This window comes from Eriocheir sinensis, chromosome 8 (assembly GCF_024679095.1).
Source record: "Eriocheir sinensis breed Jianghai 21 chromosome 8, ASM2467909v1, whole genome shotgun sequence".
Classification (NCBI taxonomy): domain Eukaryota; kingdom Metazoa; phylum Arthropoda; class Malacostraca; order Decapoda; family Varunidae; genus Eriocheir; species Eriocheir sinensis.
In genome coordinates, this window is record NC_066516.1 from 2,821,663 (window position 1) to 2,849,394 (window position 27,732).

Genomic DNA, 27,732 nt, shown 5'->3' on the forward strand with positions numbered 1-27,732 from the left:
GCCGTCATCTGATAGTTGTATTTGTTATTTTTTGTCGGATTTCTACGAAATTTGCTTTTCTGAAATTGGGCACCTTTACTTTATTTTCAGTCACTGTTGTCTGAGCTCTAATGTAGACGCGCACTAATCTATGATCGCAAGAACCGAGGTGTTCTCCTACCGTAACATTACTGACTAGGTTATCTTGGGTCGCTATAACAAGGTCTAGTATGTTTTGTCGAGTTGGTTCAGTAATCATTTGGCTTAGGTAATTTTCTTCTGAAAATTCGATGATTTTATGTGTCGCCCAGTCGATAAGGCGATATGGGGGAGATTAAAGTCTGCTAGTATCAGTGAGTCGCTGTTATTAAGTGACTGCCTTAAAACGCTGTACATTTCAACATCATCTTCGAGTGATTGCCCCGTAGGCCTGTAAGTGCCAGATATATTTAGATTAATTTTTGCAATGTTTACCCTCACGCACAAATGTTCAACATTACTGTCTCTTGGTGTTCTGTCAGTGGGTTGCAAATAGCTTTTGTGTAAATGGCGACACCACCGCCTCTACGGCTCAACACGATCTTTGTTGAAGAGTCTGTAGCCATCTATGTTGTATTCGGAACTTAAATCAATAGGCTATTTGTGGTGTCGATAAATGTTTCGGTAATAGCAATTACGTCAAAATTTGCTGTTGAAACAAAACATCTCACTTCATCAAACTTGTTTCTTAGGCTACGCGAATTGAAACTTTGGACTTTTATGTTATCTTGTGGTTTAGTAATAGAGGTGGTGTTACTTGCGGTTCCACGGTTTGGCGTTTGTTGTGTTGCATGCCGTCTATTTACACGGGCGGGGTGGAGGGACGCGGCCGAGAGCAGTTTTTTGTTGAGTGTCACGTACTGGGTCGTTAAACATTTCTACTCAACCATCCAGTCACTCTCATCCATCACGTCACCTTCACTCACTTTCCAACCGCACTCGCTCATCCCCTATTCATGAACTCAACATTGCGTCACCCATCTGTTCTTCAACCAAGTTAACAGGATCTATTACATCACACTTAAACATTTTCACTCCATCATCTAATTATTCTCATTCGTCACACCATCATCTTCACTTACTCTTCACTCACACTCACTCATCCCCCATTCATGGACTCAACCTTCCGTCGCCCATCTGTTCTTCCACCACCTAAGTTAACAGCACCTATTAGGTACATCACATTTCAACATTTGCACTTCATCATCTAATTACTCTCATCCATCACATCATCTTTCCTCACTCTCCACTCTCACTCACTCATCACCCATTCATGAACTCAGCCTTGCGTCGCCCATCTATTCTTCCACCGGCAGTGCACTGAGCTTCCAAAACACCCCCATTAATAGCGTCATTACTCTCCTTCCTCCCATTAATTCCAGGGCCACCATCACCATTCTTCTTTCATTGTGGCGCGCTTCACGAACAAACCCGCTCTCCTCACAGTCGCACAAACGTTTAAGACTGAGGAAGAGGAGGAGGAGGAGGAGAAGGAAGAAGAGAATGAGGAGGAGGAGGAGGGATAAGAGGAGGAGAATGGGAAGGAAAAGGAGAAGGAACAAACGAAAAAACCGCTTTCCTCACAATTGCATAATCGTTTAAGACTGAGGAAGAGGAGGAGGAAGAGAAAGAAGAGAAGGAGGAATAAAAAGAGGAGGAGGAGGAGAAGGAGGAATAAAAAGAGGAGGAGGAGGAGAAGGAAAAACAAGCGAACAAACCGCTTTCCTCACAATTGCACAAACGTTTAAGACTGAGGAGGAGGAGAAAGAAGAGGAGGAATAAAAAGAGGAGGAGGAGGAGGAGGAGGAGGAGAAGCAAACGAACAAACCCGCTTTCATCACAATCGCACAAACGTTTAACCCGTACCGAACTAGCGACGCGTATACGCGTCAGCAACTTTGCTTGCAGGAAATACTTGCGACGCGTATACACGTCGGGCTTGCTAAACACTGTTACAGTCGATGTAGCGGGTTTATTTTTGCTACAGAGACTGCTGCAGACAATGGCAACACTGCACGAGTGCGTTTGTAGCATTGGCAACACTACCCAAGCTGGGGAGGAATCTCAAGCCACCTGTGACATCAAGATCAAGATCAAGACCAAGTGTAAACAATGTCGCGGCGGCCAATTCCTTTTGCCATATGGCGATAGACAGTGAGTTTGAGGTTTCCTCATCTGAAGAAGACGTGGGAGCACTCTCAGACTCTGGTTCGGACAAGGATTATGTGCCAGATGAGGAGGATATAGGCTATATTGAGCCGCCTTTGTAACACGAGATTCTACTGTCCTGATCCCACACTTATACCCCATGAAATGGTACTCTCTGGAGTATTCTACACCTGTGTGCAACAAAAACGGGCTACCTGGCCTCTATCACTTGTCAAATCCTCCATAAACCATCGATCACGTACAGGGGCCGTTTTCAGCCACACCGTGGTAACACTTCATGGAGTTCTGCGAAAAGTAGGTCTATGACATCAGTTTTTTTCTTATTTTTTCCACTTTCTCCATCACATAGAACATTTTTAAGCCAAAAAAAAAAGTAAAAAATTGGCTGGTACTGGGCAAGCCAAAAATATTTAAATCGGCCGGTACTGTACGGGTTAAGACTGAGAAGGAGGAGGAAGGAAGGGAGGGATAGATAAAACGAGTAGAAGGAGAAGCAAACTAACAAACCCGCTTTGCTCACAATCGCACAAACGTTGAAGACTAAGGAGGAGGAGGAGGAGGAGGAGGAGGAAGAAGAGGAATAGCTTGAAGAGGAGGAGGAGAAGGGGGAGGAGGAGGTACGTGCGAAGTTTTGGCCCAGGGACTGACTGACTGGCTGGCGTGTGTGGGTGGGATGGACAGGGACGTGGGCGGTGGGTGGATAGATGGATGATGCCAAGAACGCGAATGGAATAAATGAATGAAGAGAGTATGCCTGCGTGAGAGAGAGAGAGAGAGAGAGAGAGAGAGAGAGAGAGAGAGAGAGAGAGAGAACATATGGAAACAAACAAAATTGGTGAAAGAAGAAAAAAGGAAAATGAATTGCAAAAGACTGTATTATACACACACGAGAGAGAGAGAGAGAGAGAGAGAGAGAGAGAGAGAGAGAGAGAGAGAGAGAGAGAGAGAGAGAGAACATATGGAAACAAACAAAATTGGTGAAAGAAGAAAAAAAATGTGTATCAAAAGATTATAAACACACGTACACACGAGAGAGAGAGAGAGAGAGAGAGAGAGAGAGAGAGAGAGAGAGAACATCGAAACAAACAAAAAGGCTGAAAGAAAAAAGGAGAAACTATAGCACACACACACACACACACACACACACACACACACATTGTTCAAGGGGATGTAAGAGAGGGAGAGAACTGAACGGAACTCAACGGAAAAAAATGAAGGGAAAAGGGAAGGAGGGGAATGCTATATGGAGGAACAAAGAGAGAGAAAAGGAGGAGCAGACGGGGGAGAAACCAGGAAAAAAGGAAAGAAAGGGAAAGAAAGACAGAGAGGAGAAAGGAGGGAAAACAGAGAAAGAGAAAGAGTGGGAAGGGGGAGAGCCAGGACATCAGTTTGGAGCGTACGAGAAGTGGTAAGTACGAAGTCTTTACGTGCAATAAAGTCCAAGAGCAAAAACCCGCTTGTCAACGTCACGTCCCCGGCCACTGGAGACACTTGGAGGAAGAAAAACGGTGGTGCGGGGCGGCGATGTTTCTCCCCTCCACTTATACTGAAGGCGTCGCGGGCGTGTGAGAAAAAATACTGGCGGTGTGTGTTGGAGCTTGTGTATGGGCAGAGAGAGGAGGAGGAGGAGGAGGTAGAAAGGAGCACCACACAGGGACAGAAGTAAGAAATGATGCCATGTCGGGTGGGTAGCAGCACACGAAACGTTTTGAAGTGGGTGCCGCGATTATAAAAGACACGGAATGAAGCACAAACAGCCAGCGTGCTTCTTTAATGTTGATAACACCTCCTGCCACTGCCCCAGCCACCGCCTCTACTGAAAATGCTATATACTGACTACCACTTCTGCTCCTGCTACAACTCTTTCGGCTACTGTTTGCGTTTGTGATGATGATTCTTGTTGCCCTATACGATTCTTTTTACATGAGGAATGGAGGAATAAATTAAAGTTAACAGGATACGAGAAATGACCAAAGCCGTAATTTATCTAGTGCCAGAGATGTTTTGATGCATAGTGCTGATTTTAGTGCTTCTTTCCTCTTCATCACCTCTCCTTGCACTCCCTCCCGTTATTACTTCATCACCAACTCCCTGCCAACACACTACACTTCTTCCACCCTCAACTACTGACTCCTTCAATAGTTATTTCCCTCTCCTATTCACCTTATCGCCTCTCCTCTCATTCAGCTCTTACTGTACCCCGCATCCCTTCAGCCCTAACACTGTAACCCATCCAAAATACAAGAGTTTTCATAATTTAAAGCAACACTACTCACACAGTTATACTACTCTCCACACCACCCATGTTAACACCTTGCCGACATGTCCACACACACACACACACACACACACACACACACGGCGCTGCCAGGCTTCACACCTGACAGGGCGGCGGTTCGAGCCCGCTCAGGCCGGATTCTTTCCGTTGACTACAATGACTAGGAGTTGTTACTGTCCCCCATTGAGCAAGGGGGATGGGGTCTGTGGTGTGTGAGGTTCTGGCAGTACCCATAGATCGACTATAACAGAGCACTTGCTCATGTCGGGAGGGTACCTGCTGGCGATTACGAGTCCAAATCGTGATCAGGCCGTGGTGAATTACACACACTTCCTTTATCCCTATCATCTCCAAACACACACACACACACACACACACACACACACACACACACACACACACCTTGTATCTCCATTTTCATTTCTAAACACACACGTACACGCACACTCTTCATGTATCCCCATTTTCATTTCTAAACACACACACACACACACACACACACACACACACACACACACACACACACACACACACTCTTCTTGTATCCCTATTTTCGTTTCTAAACACACACACAACACATTCTTGGCCATCCTGTTGCCCTGTGTTTCTCTCTCTCTCTCTCTCTCTCTCTCTCTCTCTCTCTCTCTCTCTCTCTCTCTCTCTCTCTCTCTCTCTCTCTCTCTCTCTCTCTCTCTCTCTCTCTCTCTCTTTAAGACCTTGGTGTAGCTTCATTTCCAGCTCAACACCACTACAGCCTTACGCAACACCAAGGCAACACAACACACCCGCTCGGGATACCCCCTCAACACCCATCAACAAGCCTCGCGGCCACGGCAGCAGGGATTCATTCATCACGTCTTGTTGAGCCCGAGAAGTTTCCTCTTCCAAGTTTTGTTTGGGATAAAAGAAAACTTAAATGAATGTTCGGTCTCGTATTCATTATGGTCGTTGTTGTTATTATTATTATTATTATTATTATTATTATTATTATTATTATTATTATTATTATTGTTGTTGTTATTACTATTATTATTTTAATTATTATTATATTTATTATTATCTTCATGAATATTACTATTACTTATTAATAATATTTACGTTATAATATATTTTACATATTTTTCATATAAACAATTACTACTACTACTACTACTACTACTACTACTACTACTACTACTACTACTACTACTACTACTACTACTACTACTACTACTACTAATAATAATAATAATAATAATAATAATAATAATAATAATAATAATAATAATAATAACACTACTACTGCTACTACTACTTTTTTTTTTTTACAGCTAAGGAAACAGCTCAAGGGCGCAAAGAAAAATATAAAAAGAAAAGCCCGCTACTCACGGCTCCTGAATAGAGGTCAAAGGAGTGTCCAAAAAGAGAGGTCAATTTCGGGAGGAGAGGTGTCCTGATACCCTCCTCTTGAAAGAGTTCAAGTCGTAGGCAGGAGGAAATACTGATGAAGGAAGATTGTAGTAGAGTTTACCAGCGTGAGGGATGAAAGAGTGAAGATGCTGGTTGACTCTTGCATAAGGGGTTTGGACAGCATAGGGATGAGCATGAGTAGAAAGTCATGTGCAGCGGGGCCGAGGGAGGGGGGGAGGCATGCAGTTAGCAAGTTCAGAAGAGCAGTCAGCATGAAAATATCGATAGAAGATAGAAAGAGAGACAACATGGCGGCGGAATTTGAGAGGTAGAAGACTATCAGTATGAGGAGGAGAGCTAATGAGACGAAGAGCCTTTGACTCCACTCTGTCAAGGAGAGCTGTGTGAGTGGAGCCCCCCACACATGAGATGCATACTCCATACGAGGGCGGACAAGGCCCCTGTAAATGGATAGCAATTGTGCGGGGGAGAAGAACTGGCGGAGACGGTACAATGCCCAGCCTACTAATAATAATAATAATAATTATAATAATAATAATAATAATAATAATAATAATAATAATAATAATAATAATAATAATAAAAACAATAATAATAATAATAATAATAATAATAATAATAATAATAATAATAATAATAATAATAATTGTGCTACTACTACTACTACTACTACTAATACTAATACTAATACTAATACTAATACTACCACTGCTACAGCTTCTACATGCTACCGCAGCTGCAGCTGCTGTTGCTGTCGTTACTCCTGCAGAGAATATAAATTAAGTTTTGTTGAACTGACGTTGAAGGAGAGAGAGAGAGAGAGAGAGAGAGAGTGTGTGTGAGAGAGTGAGAGAGAGAGGATGATACAGCTAAGTCATTTCCTCAGCAGGCCAGGCAATAGTGACGGCTAGCAGCAGGCAGGCTCTGGGAGGACGCAGTTTCCTCGTGCACACCAGCGTTGTATTTAGATGTAAATTGAAATTCTTTATTGTTTTTTCTCTTTTTCGTTTTCTTTTCCTTCGTTCTGTCTCGCCTTGACTGGCATCATCTCGTCTCGTATTGTTTGCCTTTTTCTCGTCTCGTCGCATCTCTCTCTCTCTCTCTCTCTCTCTCTCTCTCTCTCTCTCTCTCTCTCTCTCTCTCTCTCTCTCTCTCTCTCTCTCTCTCTCTCTCTCTCTCTCTCTCTCTCACACACACACACACACACACACACACACACACACACACAGCAGGGAAAGGTCACACAAATGCCCTTCAGAGAAAAGCTTACACACACACACACACACACACACACACACACACACACACACACACACACACAGCTCTGCAGTGAAATGGTTAGCGCGGTCGCCGCACAACCTCTTTCCTTCTTCGATTCCCGGTCGGAGTGGAGACGGATGAGAAGTCTGCTTCAATCCGTGCCCCTTGTCCACCCAGCAGTGAATGGGTACCAGGTGTCAGTCTTGGGTTGTCTCCCGGCGCCCGGGGTTGTCTTGGTTAAGTTTTCAGCCCTATCCAATGGTCCTGTCAATTGCGAGCAAGCTCATTTCTAGGGGGGGGGGGGGGGTAGTGGCTGCTAATTGCGAATCTAGCGTGAGATCAGACAATGGTGAATTGCACACACACACACACACACACACACACACACACACAGGCGTCAATAAATACACCCGTCAGTTACCGCCACTCGTCCGCTCTGGAATCAGCTTTAGACCAGTGGTTCCCAGCCTTTTGTGTCCTGTTCCCCATTTTCCAGTCAAATTTTCACCTGTGGATCTCTACATCTCTCGGGCCATTCATGACCATCCCAAGTTCAAAATTTGTCACATGGGCCGTGAGTTTGACACCCCTCGTACCATTAGCTAATGTAGAGCAATTCTAGCACTTATGCATTCAGTTTTAATTAAGGGTTGTGTACTGTCGTATGAATGTTATTCCGAGCCGCATGTCTCCTAATTCCAGTATAATAAATTTTAAAATAATTAGAAACTCTGTGGACCCCTTGAAATTTTTCCCTGGAACACATGGGGTCACAGCCTTGCGATAGGAACTTCTAGAACGAATATAAAGGAGAGAGAGAGAGAGAGAGAGAGAGAGAGAGAGAGACTACTGTGAGACTATTCACGGCACACACACACACGCACACGCCACGCCGGCATGTCAGCTCCTGCTCCCATTCAGGACACTCATAACCCTTGACTTTTGTTGACATTACATGGGCGGCCCATTCAAAGGTCTGGAAGGAGCTACTTGTTACTATACTCGGTCTCATCCCATCTGTCCACTCCCGAGCGTAGATGTGGCACAGGCGCATCATGATTATGATCATGATTGGGTGAAAATCAACGTTTTCCATATCGTTGGCTACTTGTGGTAAATATGGAAAATAAATTTTCAATATTTTATTTGAATGTGTATAATTTGAATGCAAAGAACCCTCGTACCTTGTCTAAATTCCAAACATGCGGCTTTTCATCGAAAATATACAAGCACACGAAAGACAAGCTTGTATCAATCAACAGGCTTTCCATTTGCCACTTTAGATGTGGCTGCCTCAGGCTTCAGTTAGACTCATCTGTGGAGTCCAATTGGGTGTGGCCCACTCGGGGAGTCACCTGGCCGCAGCGCTGCAAAACCTCGCTTGCGGAGTAAGGACAGCCGTCGGAGTAGCTATCATGGAGCGTGGAGGTGAGGAAGGAAATGGCTTGGTGTCCTTAATCCGACCACTTCGGAAAGCAACGATGTCACGTCTTATGGAATTTATACAATTCTTTGCTTTTATTCTGAAAAGCGACACATCATAGCACTATTTAGCCTTATTTGATGTATACAGAATATTTAATACAATTTCAAATTATAAATAGCTGACATGGGAGTGAGTGATGTATTGGTAGTGATGCGGCAACGCTGTGGAGAGGCTCGGGCCCAACCCAAACGAACCTCATTTCTGTCTGACTATAGCTGTATTTCTTCACCTTTCTTTCACTCGCTCGCTTCCCCCCCCCTCCATCTCTCTCTCTCTCTCTCTCTCTCTCTCTCTCTCTCTCTCTCTCTCTCTCTCTCTCTCTCTCTCTCTCTCTCTCTCTCTCTCTCTCTCTCTCTCTCTCTCTCTCTCTCTCTCTCTCCTTCCTTACTCCCCACTGCTTCACTCTCCTCTACGATTGTGTATATCGTATGTGTATCTTTCCCTCTTCCTACTCCCCCTCTCTCTTTCTCCTCCTCCTCCACCTCCTCCTCCTCCTCCTTCTCCTCCTGCTCTTTGCAAATCTTTGATCTCTTCTTTCTTCCCCGTCTTACCTCCCTCCTTTATGTTAGCTCCGTTAGTTCTCCCTACTCCTCCCCAATTTCAATTTCTATACCTCCACCCTCTTACTCAATATCACCCATTCATTCAGTTCTCTACCCTTCATACCGTCCTCCTCAGTCTCACTCTTCAAGCCTCCTTTCCTCTTGCAACGACTTTGTGAACCTTCCTACCTATTCCTTCCAGTCCCCAACGGCCTTGATCAAGTGTTTTCCTTGTCTTCCCTCTCTCACATATCTTCCCTTCCCCTTCCTTCGCCCTCCACTCGCTCCCCCCTCCTTCCCTCCCCCCTAAACATGTCTACGGACCACTGAGCCACCGCCAGGCCATCCCAATACTGTGAGGCTCCTGCGCGTCACCCGTGAGCTGGATTCATGTAGCACCTGCGTGGCTGTTACTCTGAGATGCCGGATATATGTTCTTTAATTAAAGTTAGTTTTGGCTCCCATCGTTTTGCTATTTCTGTTTGCTTTCCTGCTGCCGTTCTACTACTACTACTACTACTACTACTACTACTACTACTATATAGTATACTACTACTACTACTACTACTACTGCTACTACTACTGCTTCTACTACTACTACTACTACTACTACTACTACTACTACTACTACTACTAACTACTACTAATATTATTATTTCTACTACTACAACTGCTACATCAACAACAACAACAACTATTACTCCTCCTCCTCCTCCTATTTCTACTACTACTACTACTACTACTACTACTACTACTACTACTACTACTACTTCGTATTACATTTCCATCGCCATAACACTAGGAAACTTATTACACTAAATGACACTAAAACACACACACACACACACACACACACACACACACACACACACACACACAGAACAATAACAATAAATCCTACTTCCACACAAGACTCCGGCACAAGCAAGTCTGAAGTGTAAGCGTGTGCACAATATTGGAGGAACACCTGTCTTGTGGGAAGGTAAGAGAGAGAGAGAGAGAGAGAGAGAGAGAGAGAGTCTGGTTACTATGACCAAGGTGAAGTGAGGGTGAGTTACAGGAGTGTTGAAGTAAATAATGACTGAGGCCGTGGTGGGGTTGTTGTCGTGATCTGATGTTCATTAACCTTATCATTATTTTTACTTTTTTTTTTTATTTCTGGTACTGTTGCAGGTAACGTTGTTGCTATTGCTGCTTGAGGTGTTTTTTTGTTATTGTTTTTGTTTGGCTCGTGGTGCTTTGCTTTTAAAGTAAAAAAAAAAAGAGACTGGGTAAAGCCGGTTATTTTATTTCAATGTACTCCATCTGCTTATGCTTGTCTGTATAGTTACGCATTTCTTAAATTCCTATCTGCATAACTTAAGATTCTGTCTCTGTGGTCTCATTTTCGTTATCCCACCCAGTGCCTGTTATGATGGTATTCACCACTTTTTTCCCAAGATTCCTGCTAAAAAGTACCCATTACAAGTAATGAAAGCACATCTGGTCTGGCAACTTTCATCGCGCACAGTACATCTTGCCTGTCATACAGATTTGTTCAATACATTTCACTTAATTTATTGAGAGAATAGTATATCGTCATGCACGCGCAGCAGTGAATGTGGTGTAATTTATTCGTGAAAAATCTATGCTGTTCAATGCCGGACTTTTTATTGCGTAGATGAATCAGTCTGCCGCAAAGGATCCAAAAGGTCCCGACAGAGGCTGTTTTATTACACAAAACAATAACTGAACCTAAATCCAAACGATAGGACGAACTGTACGAATAAGAAAGACAAAAGTCCCCTTATATTTTCCATCATACGACTGTGCTGGGTGTTATTCCAGAAATGCTGGAAATTGGTGCATGAAAAGTGTAATTCACTTGAGAGTTTATTATTTATATGCAAAAATAATCATGAAATATAATGTTGATGGACCATTTTTTGTTTCATAGTACGAATGCATCTAATCGTTACTGTAGAGAAAAATATCTAAAGCATATGAATTATATTTGTCTGACAGATGAGAAATATCACCGAGAGAATATATATATAAACTATTTTCATTAAGCGAAATGTTTTAGAAAGCGTGGCAGTTGCACCGAGTTCCCAGATGGAGAAAGCGCATGCAGAGTATAATTAGTAAGTAGAGAAAGTGCAAAGTATAATTTATAACGCAAATCCCCTCGAGTTTCGTTTAGAAGCGGAGAAGATGGTGAGTGTTAGCGTTATTAATAGTGCTGCTGTGGCTGTTTATGGCGATAGTGGTTATAGATTTTGGATGTAAGTTAGTATACGGCACTATGATAGTAAAGAGAAAAATGCGAAGTGTATTTTATTATGCAAAGCCCCTCGAGTTTTATAGCAAGCGGAGGAGGTGATGAGTGTTCGTGTTAATGCTGGTGTTGTGACGGTTTTTGGTGGTGGTGATGATAGATTTTGGATGTTAATTAATATTCAGCACTATAATAAGTAAAGAAAGTGTAAGGTAAAATTTACAACGCAAATCCCCTCGAGTTTTGTACAAAGCGGAGGAGGTGGTGAGTGTTTGTGTTAATGGTTTTGTTGTGGCTGTTAGTGGTGGTGGTGGTGGTGGTGGTGATTGGTTTTGAATGTAAATTAGTAAACGGCGCTTAAGTTAGTAAGGAAAAAATGTGCGTGGTAAAATTTATAGCGACAATCCTCTCGAGTTTTGTATTAAGCGGAGAACGTGGTGAGTGTTCGTGTTAATGGTGCTGTTGTGGCTGTTTGTTGTGGTAGTGATGACAGATTTTGGATATAGATGAATATGCAGCACTATAATGAATAATAAAAGTGCAAGGTAAAATTGACAACGCAAATCCCCTCGAGTTTTATATCAAGCGGAGGACGTGGTGAGGGTTCGTGTTAATGGTGTTGTTGTGGCTACTGATGGTGATGATAGATTTTGATTGTAAATCAGTATTCGACGCTAGAGTTAGTAAGGAGAAAAGTGTGAGGTATAATTAATAATGGAAACCCTCTCGAGTTTTGTACAAAGCGAAAGACATGGTGAGTATTCGTGTTAATAGTGTCATTGTGACGGCTTCTGGTGGTAGTTATGATAGATTTTGATGATAAATGAGTATGCGGCATTATAATGAGCAAGAAGAAAATGTGCAAGGTAAAATTTATAACGCACATCCCCTCGGAGAAGTCGGTGAGTGTCTGTGTTAATGATGTTCTAGCGGCTACTGATGGTGGTGGTGATGATAGATTTTGATTGTAAATGGACCGTATTGGCTATACAGGCAGCCTCACATGTGACTACTCAACTCCAAGCTGTCCTTTTTATAGAGTTCAAGTTATAGACTAGAGTGCGTCTGAGGCTGTCTCAGGGATACACACACGGCCATGATGCTGCCGTCGCCCCAAGCCGATGATTGCACACACTTCACTCCTACCCGATTTCAGTTTTTCTCCACGTCAATTAGTAGAGTCAGGAAATCGGGTTGAAGTAAAGTGTGTGCAGTCGTTGGCTTGAGCGGTGGCGCCACCAACACAGAGTTATATAACTCTGTGGGCACCAAGGCCTTGTATCCTGGAGGCAGCCTCAGATGCACGCTAGTACATAACTTGAGTTCTATGGAAAGTACTGCTTTGACAGTTCACCGAGTGGCCACGTGTGGCGCTACCTGCATAGCCAATACGGTCCATTAGTATACGACGCTAGAGTTAGTAGGGGAGAAAAAGCGCGAGGTATGATTTATATTGGAAACCCTCTCGAGTTTCCTACAAAACGGAAGAGGTGGTGAGTGTTCGTGTTAATGGTGTCATGGCTGTTTGTGGTGGTAGTGGTTATAGATTTTGGATGTAAATTATTATGCGTCACTGTAATGAGTAAGAAAAGTGTAATGTAAAATTTACAACGCAAATCCCTTCGAGTTTTAACCAAGCGGAGGAAGTGGTGAGTGTTTGTGTTCTTAGGCCTAATGGTGTTGTTGCTGTTTGTGGTGGTAGTGATTATAGATTTTGGATGTAAATTATTATGCCGCACGATAATGAGTAAGGAGAAAAAGTGCAAGGTAAAAATTACAACGCAAATCCTATTGAGTTTTGTATAAAGTGGAGGTGGTGAGTGTTCGTGTTAATGATGTTGTGATGGTTTCTGGTGGTAGTGGTGATAGATTTTGGATGTAGATGAGTATGCGGCACCAGAATGAGTAAGGAGAAAAAGTGCAAGGTAAAATTCATGGCGCCAATCCCCTCTAGTTTCATGAAAAGCGGAGCTGGTGAGTGTTTTTTTCTTTCTTTACAGCAAAGGAAACAGTTCAAGGGCGTAACGAAAAATAAAAATAAAAAAAGCCCGCTACTTACTGCTCCTGAATAGAGGTCAAATGAGTGGCCAAAAAGAGAGGTCAATTTCGGGAGGAGAGGTGTCCTGATACCCTCCTCTTGAAAGAATTCAAGTCGTAGGCAGGAGGAAATACAGAGGAAGGAAAATTGTTCCATAGTTTACCAGTGTGAGGGATGAAAGAGTGAAGATGCTGGTTGACTCTTGCATAAGGGGTTTGGACAGTACAGGGATGAGCATGGGTAGAAAGTCGTGTGCAGCGGGGCCGAGGGAGGGGGGTAGGCATGCAGTTAGCAAGATCAGAAGAGCAGTCAGCATGAAAATATCGATAGAAGATAGAAAGAGAGGCAATATGGCGGCGGAATTTAAGAGGTAGAAGACTATCAGTATGAGGAGGAGAGCTGATGAGACGAAGACCCGTTGACTCCACTCTGTCCAGAAGAGCTGTGTGAGTGGAGCCCCTCCACACATGAGATGCATACTCCATACGAGGGCGGACAAGGCCCCTGTAAATGGATAGCAACTGTGCGGGGGAGAAGAAGTGGCGGAGACGGTACAGAACGCCCAGTTAGTGTTAATGGTGTTGTTGTGGTTGTTGGTGGCTGTAGTGAAGATAGCTGTAAATTCAAATTAGTATACGCCACGCCCATCAGTCATCATTTTCTAAAATTTCGTCAGGTTAAAAAAATATACATTCACCAAGCAACAACAATGATACTATAAACGTCAGCCGTAACAGCAAATTTACCTATAAGCAAACACCTACCGTAGAAGCAAACATCAGCCATAGAAGCAAACACCAACCATTTTTCTTTACAACAAAGGAGATGGCTCAAGGGCACCAAAAAGGGTGTAGAAAAAGAAAAGCCCGCTACTCATCGCTCCTACAACAGACAGAAGTAAAGAGTGGCCAAAAGAGAGGTCAATTTCGGGTGGAGAAGTGCCTTGATACACTCTTCTTGAAAGAGGTCAAGTCATAGGCAGGAGGAAATGCAGATGAACGAAGGCTGTTCCAAAGTTTACCAGTGTAAGGGATGAAAGAGTGAAGATGCTGGTTAACTCTTGCATAAGGGGTTTCGACAGTATAAGGATGAGCTAGAGTAGAAAGTCGAGTGCAGCGGGGCCGCGAGAGTGGGGGAGGCATGCAGTTAGCAAGTTCAAAAGAGCAGTCAGCATAAAAATATCGATAGAAGATAGAAAGACAGGCAAAATGGCGGCGGAATTTAAGAGGTAGAAAACTGTCAGTATGACGAGGGGAGTTGATGAGACGAAAAGCCTTCGACTCTACTTTGTCCAAGAGAGCTGTGTGAGTGGAGCCCCCCCCCCCCCCCCACACACACACACACACATGTGATGCATACTCCATACGAGGCGGACAAGGCCACCGTATATGGACAGCATCTTAGCGGGGGAGAAAAAACTGGCGGAGACGATACGGAACGCCCAACCTAGAGGGAGCTGATTTAGTGGGAGAGGAGATATGGAGTTTCCAGATGAGATTTTGAGTTAAGGATAGACCGAGGATGTTTAGTGTAGGAAAAGGTGACAGCTGAGTGTTGTCGAAGAATAGGGGATAGGTGTTTGGAAGATTGTGTCGAGTTGATAGGTGAAGAAATTGTGTTTTTGAGGCGTTGAAGGACACCAGGTTCTTCTTGCCTCAATCGGAAATAATAGTAAGGTCTGAGGTTAAGCGTTCTGCAGCCTCCAGCCTGGAATCATCTAGTTCCTGTTGAGTTGGCCTTCTATCAAAAGAAGTTGAGTAATGCAGAGTAGAGTCATCGGCGTAAGAATGGATAGGACAACTTGTTTTCGAAAGAAGACCATCAATAAACAACAGAAAGAGAGTGGGAGATAGAACAGAGCCCTGAGGAACACCACTGTTGATAAGTTTAGGGGAAGAACAGTGACCGTCTACTACAGCAGTGAGAGAACGGTCAGAGAGAAAACTGATGATAAAGATACAGAGAGAAGAATAGAAACCGTAGGAGGGTAGTTTGGAAAGCAAAGATTTGTGCCAGACCCAATTAAAGGCTTTTAATATGTCTAACGCAACAGCAAAAGTTTCACAGAAACGGCTACAAGAGGATGACCAAGAGTCAGTTAGGAAAGCAAGAAGATCACCAGCAGAACGCCCCTTGCAGAACCCATACTGGCGATCAGAAAGGTCAGAAGTAGATAGATGCTGGAAAAACTTCCGGTTAAGGATTGATTCAAAAGCTTCAGATAGACAAGAAAGTAAATCTATAGGACGGTGGTTAGAGAGACTGGAGCGGTCACCCTTCTTAAGCACAGGCTATATGAAGTCATACTTCCAGCAGGAAGGAAAGATAGATGTTGATAGACAGAAGCGAAAGAGTTTGACCAGGCAGGGTGTCAGCACGGAAACACAGTTTTTAAGGCCAATAGGAGGCACTCCATCAGGTCCATAAGCCTTCTAAGAGTTGAGGCCAGAGAGGGCATAGAAAACATCATTCTTAAGAATCTTAATAATAGGCGTAAAGGAATCAGAGGAGGGATGAGTAGGAGGAATATGCCCAGAACCATCCAGAGTGGAGTTTTTACAGAAAGTTTGAGCGAAGAGTTCAGCCTTAGAGATAGATAGACAGCGGTGTTGCCGTCAGGGTTAAGGAGAGGAGGGAAAGATGAAGAAGTGAAATTGGAGGAGATATTTTTGGCTAGGTGCCAGAAGTCTCTGGAAGAATTAGAAAAACAAAGTTTTGACATTTTCTATGGATGAAAGAGCTTTTGGTAAGTCGAAGAATAGATTTGGCACGATTCCGGGCTGAAATATAAAGTTCATGGTTAGCAGGAGCTGCCTCTCTATCTTTGAAAGCACGAGAACAAGCGTGATTAAACCAAGGCTTTTTAGCATGAGGAGTAGAGAAATTACGTGGAATGTGTGCCTCCATTCCACAGACAATCACCTCTGTGATGCGCTGGGCACACACAGAGAGGTCTCTCTTCTGGAAGCAGTAATCATTCCACGGGAAATCGAAGAGGTACATCCTCAGGTCGTCACACCGAGCGGAAGCAAAATGCCAGAAGCATCGCCTCTTCGGTGGGTCCAGAGGCAGTACAGGAGCGAAAGGACAGGATATAGAAATAAGGTTGTGATCGGAGGAGCCCAACGGAGAGAACAGTTTGAAAGAAGGGTTTGAGGTAAAGAAGAGGTCTAGTATGTTGGGCCTGTCTCCAAGACGGTCGGGAATACGTGTAGGGTGCTGAAGCAACTGCTCTAGATCGTTGAGGATTGCAAAGTTGTAGGCTTGTTCACCAGGGTGGTCAGTGAAGGAGGATAAAAGCCAAAGCTGGTGGTGAATATTGAAATCTCCTAAGATGGAGATTTCTGCAAAGGGAGAGTGGGTCAAGATGTGCTCCACTTTAGAGTTCAAGTAGTCAAAGAATTTTACATAGTTAGTAAAGTTAGGTGAGAGATAAACAGGACAGATGTATTTAGTAATAGAATGACAATGAAGTCTTAGCCAGATGGTGGAAAATTCAGAAGAGTCAAGGTCGTGGGCACGAGAGCAAGTGATGTCGTTGCGTACGTAGACGCAACAGCCAGCTTTGGATTAAAATTTAGGATAGAGATAATAGGAGGGAACAGAGTAGAGATTGCTATCAGTAGCTTCAGAAACCTGTGTTTCGGTGAGGAAGAGAAGGTGAGGCTTAGAGGAGGAGAGATGGTGTTCCACAGAATGAAAATCAGAACGAACTCTGCGAATGTTGCAGAAATTGATAAGAAAGAGGTTCGAGGAGTTATCAAGACACCTCTCAAGTCGGCAGCCAGAAGTGGAGTCCTCCCTGGGGGAATTTGTGGTCGTCCCCCCCCCCCCCCCAGACGGGGACTCAGAGGCATTGCTTAAATGCACCATTTTGAATTTGTCAAATCAGGAGAAAAGGTGTGTATGTTGTGTGAATTTAGTGTGGTGTGGAAAGAGAGAGGATCTGTCTTTAGGGAGCATGCTGAACTACTCTCTAGTGTTGATGAGACAATACATAGGAATACATAAGAATACATAGGAAGAACAGACACCAGAGGTCTATGACGAGGGTGTCTGTTTACTACCGCTACTACTAGTAATCTACGTGTGGTAGGACAGGACAGAATAGATGAAGGCTCCTCCCCACCCACCTCTCCCTCCGGCAACATGCCGGCAGGAAATAGTTACAAGAGAACACCATGTACCTTTAAGGAAGAAAGGGCCATGGAAATTTTACAGTAAAGTGAGAAATAAGAGGAAATTACTACCCTTAACTTACACTACTGGTAACCTAAGATGTGGGGGAAAATGACTTCATTACATAAGAACATAGGAACACAGAAACACAAGGAGACTGGAAGAGGCCGAGTGGCCTACACAGGGCAGCCTCAGGATCCCCCCTAATACTCACGATGGGTGAGGTGCAGTTTCAGGGGCACAGGTGGAGGCTTGATCCTCGTTTTACCGGCGGTACTGGGCACGGCACCAGTAACCTGTCACCCCACTGCACCCACACCTCACTCCACCTGTCATGCGGACATTAACTGTTGCTTTACTCTATTGTTAACTTACGCTACTTGCAATCTAGGTCGTGGGGGAGAATATTATGGATTTAGGTTGACGTCTTGCTGCAATCTGGCTGAAAACATGCGAAGAAGGGTCAGTATAATCTTATATCCCTCACGGAAAGAGAGGACATGGGAGGGGTCTTTGGAGGGCTTCAGCACCCTTCTCACCTCTCATATATACCTCACCGGGAGTGGCTTACGCCCGTTTCGGTAGGTGTCTTCCTACCTACTCCCTGCAAACACCAGCTAAACCAGAAAAATCACTAGTAAAAAAAAAAAACAAGTAAAAATAAGGCATAGAAGTGCAAGACAGGCAAACACCAGCCATAAAAGTATGCAATAATACTAAAAGAAAACATCATAAAAACAAACACCAACAAGACACACACCTGCTGTAAAAGCAAACACCAGTCACAAAAACAAACACCGGCGTTGAAAAAATTATCAGTCAGTAAAACAGACACGACTACAACAAACAAGCACTAGCTATACAATCAAACATTATTAACATTACAAGCAAACACCAAAATAATGGAAAACAAACACGAGAAGCTGAATAAATAAAATAAAATTAATACCAACACACAGAAAACAAGCATCAATGATAGTATAACTATCCGAACTAAAAACAAAGACGAGCACTGAAAACAAACACCAGTACTGAAAACACCCACCAACAAAACCAAAACACCGCCACTGAAAACAAACACTGCCACTGAAAACAAACACTGCCACTGAAAACACACCAACAAAACAAAACAAACACCGCCACTGAAAACAAACACTGCCACTGAAAACACACACCAACAAAACAAAACAAACACCGCCACTGAAAACAAACACTGCCACTGAAAACAAACACTGCCACTGAAAACACACACCAACAAAACAAAACAAACACTGCCACTGAAAACACACACCAACAAAACAAAACAAACACTGCCACTGAAAACAAACACTGCCACTGAAAACACACACCAACAAAACAAAACAAACACTGCCACTGAAAACAAACACTGCCACTGAAAACACACACCAACAAAACAAAACAAACACTGCCACTGAAAACAAACACTGCCACTGAAAACACACCAACAAAACAAAACAAACACTGCCACTGAAAACACACACCAACAAAACAAAACAAACACTGCCACTGAAAACACACACCAACAAAACAAAACAAACACTGCAACTGAAAACAAACACCAACAAAACAAAACAAACACTGCCACTGAAAACACACACCAACAAAACAAAACAAACACTGGCACTGAAAGCACACACCAACAAAACAAAACAATCACTGCCACTGAAAACACACACCAACAAAACAAAACAAACACTGCCACTGAAAACACACACCAACAAAACAAAACAAACACTGCCACTGAAAACACACACCAATAAAACAAAACAAATACTGCCACTGAAAACACACACCAACAAAACAAAACAAACACTGCCACTGAAAACACACACCAACAAAACAAAACAAACACTGCCACTGAAAACACACACTAACAAAACAAAACAAACACCGCCACTGAAAACAAACACTGCCACTGAAAACACCCACCAACAAAACAAAACAAACACTGCCACTGAAAACAAACACTGCCACTGAAAACACCCACCAACAAAACAAAACAAACACTGCCACTGAAAACACACACTACCACCGAAAACACCCACCAACAAAACAAAACAAACACTGCCACTGAAAACACCCACCAACAAAACAAAACAAACACCGCCACTGAAAACACACACCAACAAAACAAAACAAACACTGCCACTGAAAACACACACCAACAAAACAAAACAAACACCGCCACTGAAAACACACACCAACAAAACAAAACAAACACTGCCACTGAAAACACACACCAACAAAACAAAACAAACACTGCCACTGAAAACACACACCAACAAAACAAAACAAACACTGCCACTGAAAACACACACCAACAAAACAAAACAAACACCGCCACTGAAAACACACACCAACAAAACAAAACAAACACTGCCACTGAAAACACACACCAACAAAACAAACACCGCCACTGAAAACACACACTGCCACTGAAAACACACACCAACAAAACAAAACAAACACTGCCACTGAAAACACACACCAACAAAACAAAACAAACACCGCCACTGAAAACACACACTGCCACTGAAAACACACACCAACAAAACAAAACAAACACTGCCACTGAAAACACACACCAACAAAACAAAACAAACACCGCCACTGAAAACAAACACTGCCACTGAAAACACACACCAACAAAACAAAACAAACACCGCCACTAAAAACACACACCACCACTGAAAACAAACACCACCACTGAAAACACACACCACCACTGAAAACACACACCACCACTGAAAACACACACCACCACTAAAAACAAACACCACCACTAAAAACAAACACCACCACTAAAAACACACACCACCACGAAAAACAAACACCACCACTAAAAACAAACACCACCACTAAAAACAAACACCACCACTAAAAACAAACACCACCACGAAAAACAAACACCACCACGAAAAACAAACACCACCACGAAAAACAAACACCACCACGAAAAACAAACACCACCACTGAAAACAAACACCACCGCTGAAAACAAACACCACCACTGAAAACAAACACCACCACTGAAAACAAACACCACCACTGAAAACACATACCACCACTGAAGACAAACACCACCACTGAAAACAAACACCACCACGGAAAATACACACCACCACTGAAATCAAACACCACCACTGAAAACAAACACCACCACTGAAAACACACACCAACAAAACAAAACAAACACTGCCACTGAAAACACACACTAACAAAACAAAACAAACACCGCCACTGAAAACAAACACTGCCACTGAAAACACCCACCAACAAAACAAAACAAACACTGCCATTGAAAACAAACACTGCCACTGAAAACACCCACCAACAAAACAAAACAAACACCGCCAATGAAAACACACACTGCCACTGAAAACACCCACCAACAAAACAAAACAAACACTGAAATCAACCACCACCACTGAAAACAAACACCACCACTGAAAACAAACACCACCACGGAAAATACACACCACCACTGAAATCAAACACCACCACTGAAAACAAACACCACCACTGAAAACACACACCAACAAAACAAAACAAACACTGCCACTGAAAGCACACACCAACAAAACAAAACAAACACTGCCACTGAAAACACACACCAACAAAACAAAACAAACACTGCCACTGAAAACACACACCAACAAAACAAAACAAACACTGCCACTGAAAACAAACACTGCCACTGAAAACACACACCAACAAAACAAAACAAACACAGCCACTGAAAACAAACACTACCACTGAAAACACACACCAACAAAACAAAACAAACACCGCCACTAAAAACACACACCACCACTGAAAACAAACACCACCACTGAAAACACACACCACCACTGAAAACACACACCACCACTGAAAACACACACCACCACTAAAAACAAACACCACCACTGAAAACACACACCACCACTGAAAACAAACACCACCACTGAAAACAAACACCACCACTGAAAACACACACCACCACTGAAAACACACACCACCACTAAAAACAAACACCACCACTGAAAACAAACACCACCACTGAAAACAAACACCACCACTGAAAACAAACACCACCACTGAAAACAAACACCACCACTGAAAACAAACACCACCACTGAAAACAAACACCGCCACTGAAAACAAACACCACCACTGAAAACAAACACCACCACTGAAAACAAACACCACTACTAAAAACACACACCACCACTGAAAACAAACACCACCACTGAAAACAAACGCCACCACTGAAAACAAATACTACCACTGAAAACAAACACCACCACTGAAAACAAACACCAGTACTGAAAACAAACACTACCACTGAAAACAAACACCACCACTGCAAAACAAACGCCAGTACTGAAAACAAACACCACCACTGAAAACAAACACCAGTACTGAAAACAAACAAACAAACACCACACAAACAAAAAAAAACAAAACAAACACCAAAAACACTGAAAACAAAAAACAACATCAAAAAACAAAACCAAACACTGAAAACAAAACAAAACACTGAAAAAAAAACAAACACCGAAAAACAAACACAAACCACTGAAAATAAACACCGCCACTGAAAACAAACACCACCACTGAAAACAAACACCACTCCTGAAAACAAGCACCAACAGTGAAAATAAACTCACATCCAAAACAAACAACAACAAAACAAAACAAACACTAACAATCGAAACAACAACCACTAAGAACTACACACACACACACACACACACACACACACTCGAGTCAGCGCGCACCAACAAACAGACAGATAAAGACTGACATTGAGAAATAACTTTACGATGGAACTTTGTCTTTGTTTCATCCTTACATCGGCTTTTGTTTCCCTTCCCTCATTCCTTCCCCTTCATTCTCCCTTCCCTGCTCTTTTCGCATCTTATCCGTCTCTCCTTATCTTCTTTTCCTCGTCCCTTTCCCCAGAACATCTCATCTCCCTCTCCCACTTATCCTTCCATCCCTCTCTCCCTCCTCAGCTCATTCCCACCAGCGTTGCCAAGGATAGGGAGTGTAATTTTACAGTTATTCATAGTTGATAGATAATTCTTAAATAAAATTATGTCTTTTTGTGAATGCATATCATGGTGACATTCTTGCAGGTTGTATGCGCTCCATGAATTTTCTTTAAAATAATTCTTTTCGTCCATTATTGTTACTCTCATACTTCCAAGCTTAGCGTTTCATGTTCTTCACTATCGTTCTTTTACCTACTGTTCTTTTCAATTTGGTGGAGTTTTTTTCTTCTTCTGATGCTCCAACAGCCCAGCTACCTCCTCCACATTGCCATTTGCATCTTTTAAAACAAACAACTGGTCTCATAATTTCCAGTCCTCTTTTATATATATATATATATATATATATATATATATATATATATATATATATATATATATATATATATATATATATATATATATATATATATATATATATATATATCCATGCTGCTGTCATTCTTTTGAGTTTACTTAACCTATTCCATGCTGAATTTATGGATATTCCTAACGTGCCTGGTGTTTTAAATTTCATCTGTCGTGTCAGCTCTATCTCAGCATTTCATTATTATTTTTTTTACTTTTAGATTTTTTTTTTTTTAAGAGACTCTTTACTTCCTTCGTTAACTTACAACCGTGGTTCAGTCAAGTTGAGAATGCCAATACGAAAGCCACATTCAAGAAAAGACTAGATAAATTTATGGATAGCTAAAAGGTCTTCCTAACTCTGTCACCTCTGTCTTTACTCCTCAACATGTCCCTTGTTTTGCCTTCCCCCACCTCTTATATATCCCACTTTCACATTCACTCGCCTTTCCAAGTCCCTTCCCATCTCCTTTCTCTCTTACTTCCTCTCATTCTTAAAACTTTGCTATCTTTTTCTTTACTCTTCATCATCCATCTATTCCACCCTCCTCCTCATCGCTCCGTTCTCTCTTCCACCCTCTTTTTCAGACTTTTTCCATCTTCTTCCTTCTCCACATCTACCCTCCCCCTTAACTCTGCCATCTCCTTCTTCACTCCTCAGCTATTCCTCCCTCCTCATCGCTCCTTTCTCCCGGCCCCTCTCTCTTCCAAACTCTTTTCCATTTTCTCCTTCCCTCTTTACATCTACCCCTTCCCCTCCCCTCACCCATTTTCTCCGAGCTGAGGTGAATGAATAGCGAGTGAACGGCAGCTTATTTTTCATCCGCCCGAGTGAAGAATGGTCACTCCCCCGACGCCGAGATTTTTCCGACAAGTTAGATTAGTGTTTTGTATTAAAGCTTTCCCTCCTTCCCTTCCGTCCCTTCCTTCCCTCCCTCCTAGCCTCACTTATCTCCCTACCTCCATCACTTTCACCTCTCTCCCTCCCTTTCTGGTTCCCTATATGCCTCCTCAATACCCAACCCCGCGTTTTTTTTTTTTTTTTTTTTTTTTGTCAATACGTCTGTGTCACTGTCTGTCTCCATCTGTCTATCTATCTGTCTATTCGTCCATCTATCTATCTCCTCGTTTTTCATTTCCATCAGTTACTCCTTAGCCTAAATCAATACCCAGCTCCTTATCTTCATTTTACGAAGTTTCTTTCCTTCTGTTTTTTCACCCTCCCGACTTATCTCCTCTGCGTATTTCTTTGTCCTCAGCTTCCTTCTCATCAGAACTTTTGCATCTCTTCCGTTTGTCTCCTTCATTCCTCCTTCTTCATCCTTCCATCTCTAAACTCACTACTCTGGCTGTCATAGTTTATTCTTTCGTTTATTCTATTTACTATATTATCCTCCCTATGCCTATGGTTCTATCGTTGTCTTTCATCTCTTCCTGTTGTGTGTATTAGGCGTACACACACACACACACACACACACACACACACACACACACACACACACACACACACACACACACACACACACACACACACACACACACACACACACACACACACACCAAATGCCTACTGATGCCACTCCATATTTCATCCTCCCATTATTATGTGTCAGCTTCATTTACCTACCCCCTTTCTCTCTCTCTCTCTCTCTCTCTCTCTCTCTCTCTCTCTCTCTCTCTCTCTCTCTCTCTCTCTCTCTCTCTCTCTCTCTCTCTCTCTCTCTCTCTCTCTCTCTCTCTCTCTCTCTCTCTCTCTCCTTTCTCCTTTTTTTATAGAAGAAAATAAATAAGTGATGAAAAAAAAAAATCAGCGAATCCTGTATTTCCGAAAGTCCTGGAACTGTGTGTGTGTGTGTGTGTGTGTGTGTGTGTGTGTGTGTGTGTGTGTGTTTCATTCAAGTATTTTGATGGCCGCCTTACTGTGATCTTTTAGTATTTTCTTTATTCTTTTGTTTGTGCGATTATTTTTTCTTTATCTTTTACTGTCTAGCAAGATGTAGGATTGTGTTTTGGCCTTTTTTAGTGTATATCTCAACCTCTTGTTTATTTATTATCTTTGTTACTTTTCTGTTTGTCCGTATTACTGTCTGCCTGTTTCTCTATCTGGCAATCTTTACTATTATTTGTCTGTACATTAATGTGTGTCACTTTATATGTTAGTCTTTGTCTGTTCTCTCTCTCTCTCTCTCTCTCTCTCTCTCTCTCTCTCTCTCTCTCTCTCTCTCTCTCTCTCTCTCTCTCTCTCTCTCTCTCTCTCTCTCTCTCTCTCTCTCTCCCACACACACACACGCACCACCTTTCCCTCCCTGTTGCTCCCTGACTTTCGCCTTCGGGAGGACAAAAGCCGCCTCCCACGCCTCCCTGGGCCCGAGTTATGAGCCAATATGTCCTTGATTCCCTGCAGAACTCTACCTCCTCCTTCTCCTCCTTGTCCTCCTCTTCCTCCTCTTCCTCCTCCAGCTCCTTCTCTTCGTCCTGGTATTCGTCCTCTTTCTCTTCCTCCTGCGCTTGTGTCCAATGCTTCCTCTTGCAGAACACACTACCTCCTCCTCCTCCTCCTTGTCCTCCTCTTCTTCTTCCTCCTTTTCCTCGCCGTCGTCTTGTTCCTTCGCTTTTCTTGTGCCCAATACCTTCTCTTCTTTTTCCCTTGATTCCTTGCAGAACACTACCTCCTCCTGCTCCTCCTCCTCTCCTTCTCCTCCTCCTCCTCTCCCTCTTCCTCCTCCTCCTCGTCTTCGTCCTCGTCCTATTCCAGCTCCTCCTCCTTTACTTTTTTTGTGTCCATTGCCCTCTCTTTTTTTTTGTCCTTCATTCGCTGCAGAACACTACCTCCTCCTCCTCCTCCTCCTCTCCTTCTCCTCCTCCTCCTCTCCCTCCTCCTCCTCCTCTTCGTCTTCGTTCTCGTCCTACTCCTGCTCGTCCTTTCATTTTCCTGTGTTCATTGCCTTCTCTTTTTTTTCTTTTTTTTTTTGTCCTTCATTCGACAGTCTTCTACCTCTTAAATTCCGTCGCCATGTTGCCTCTCTTTCTATCTTCTATTGATATTTTCATGCTGACTGCTCTTCTGAACTTGCTAACTGCATGCATCCCCCTACCGCGGCCCCGTTGCACTCGACTTTTATACTCTAGCTCATCCTTATACTGTCCAAACCCCTTATGCATGAGTAAACCAGCATCTTCACTCTTTCATCCCCTACACTGGTAAACTCTGGAACAGCCTTCCTTCGTCTGTATTTCCTCCTGCCTATGACTTGACCTCTTTCAAGAAGAGTGTATCAAGACACCTCTCCACCCGAAATTGACCTCTCTTTTGGCCACTCTTTACTTTTGTCTGTTGTGGGAGCGATGAGTAGCGGGCTTTTTTTCTACACTCCTTTTTGTTGCCCTTGAGCCGTCTCCTTTGTTGTAAAAAAAAAAATTCAAGTGAGGTGGGACATAGGTCCTCGCTGACGTAGAGGGCTGAACCCCGAAGCTTCGAAACGTTTTTCATGACCGCTTCACGGTCGCAAAACCTTGTGAAGCGGGCAATTATGGGTCGTTGGCGATTCGGGTAGTGCTGCCCCACACGATGAGCACGTTCAAGTTGTACGTTTGGCAGCTGTAATTTGTCCTCTTACAGGCAATTTACTTTCTTGGCTGATTTTTCCCAGGTTTCAGTTGGTTCCGCTTCAATTCCCATAAACTGGAGATTATTCCGTCTAGTGTAGTCTTCTTGGTAGTCACATCTTTCTTAAGTACAGCAATAGACTTTAAACTTGCCTGTAGGTCGTCAGATAGCTTGTAATCAGCATTTTGTCGTTCTTGGTCTCCTGCTTCAGTTGACTGACTTGGTGTTTCCAGAGGTGGGCGTGGTACTGAAAAATCAGTAGTGCGGTTGCGGTAGTGCGGTACTTTTTCCGGAGTAGTGCGGTTGCGGTAGTGCGGTCCCATTTTTTCTTTCCAGTGCGGTACGCGGCGTGCGGTACTGAGGTAGCGGTAGTCAAAAGAGAGAGAGAGAGAGAGAGAGAGAGAGAATGATAAAATAGAGAAATTACAATGAAGTTAAAACAGATATAGTATGTTATGCATAAAAAAAAAAAAACTTTTGTACTGGACATGAGCAGCGATCATGTTAGTGCTTGTACAGTCATCGTCAGAGGCAGTCATGGCGCGCCGCCCTGGGTTGAGTGACGAACAGATTTACTCTGAGTTATTCGCGTTTGGTATTGAGGATATGTTATCAACTTATCAGACATGTCTGATGATGATTCAGTAACTAATAAAAACTATGTAAAACCGAGTGAGAGTACCGTCATTTAATATGCACCAACGAGAGGCAACACCAACATATATAAGGTGGGTTTAAAAAAAATCACTTTGCTAAACCACTTTTTGCATGTTTTTCCATTATCTTACAATTGCTTAGGATTTTTTAAGCTCATAAAAAAATGAAAAATCGGCCGGCACCACGGACGGGTCCGGGGTTGAAATGGCCGGCACCGCGCGGGTTAAAGAAGACTCGCAGTGTAGTAGTTTAGTCTGTCTATTTAGTATTTAATTTTGAACAATAATTGAGAAGTCAGAATGACTGGATAACTGATTCTGATGACTGATGCCGATTGAGTCCGATTCACTGTGAAAAAAAAAAAAACGTTTCTGTGAGCATGCCGCGCTGTAAATGTCGTCTCGATAGTTTTCAGAGTACCGCAAA

The 27,732-nt window shown here is 43.0% G+C and overlaps 1 protein-coding gene across 1 annotated transcript in view; it reads left to right on the plus strand.

Moving 5' to 3' along the window:
- The first annotated feature begins 2,159 nt into the window (after nucleotides 1-2,159).
- LOC126995329 (DBH-like monooxygenase protein 1) overlaps nucleotides 2,160-27,732 on the plus strand; it is a 93,621-nt gene continuing 68,048 nt past the window's right edge. Inside the window, exon 1 of the mRNA XM_050854808.1 lies at nucleotides 2,160-2,284. Within this exon, the coding sequence (XP_050710765.1) occupies nucleotides 2,160-2,284 (125 nt within the window). The remainder of the gene's footprint in view (nucleotides 2,285-27,732) is intronic.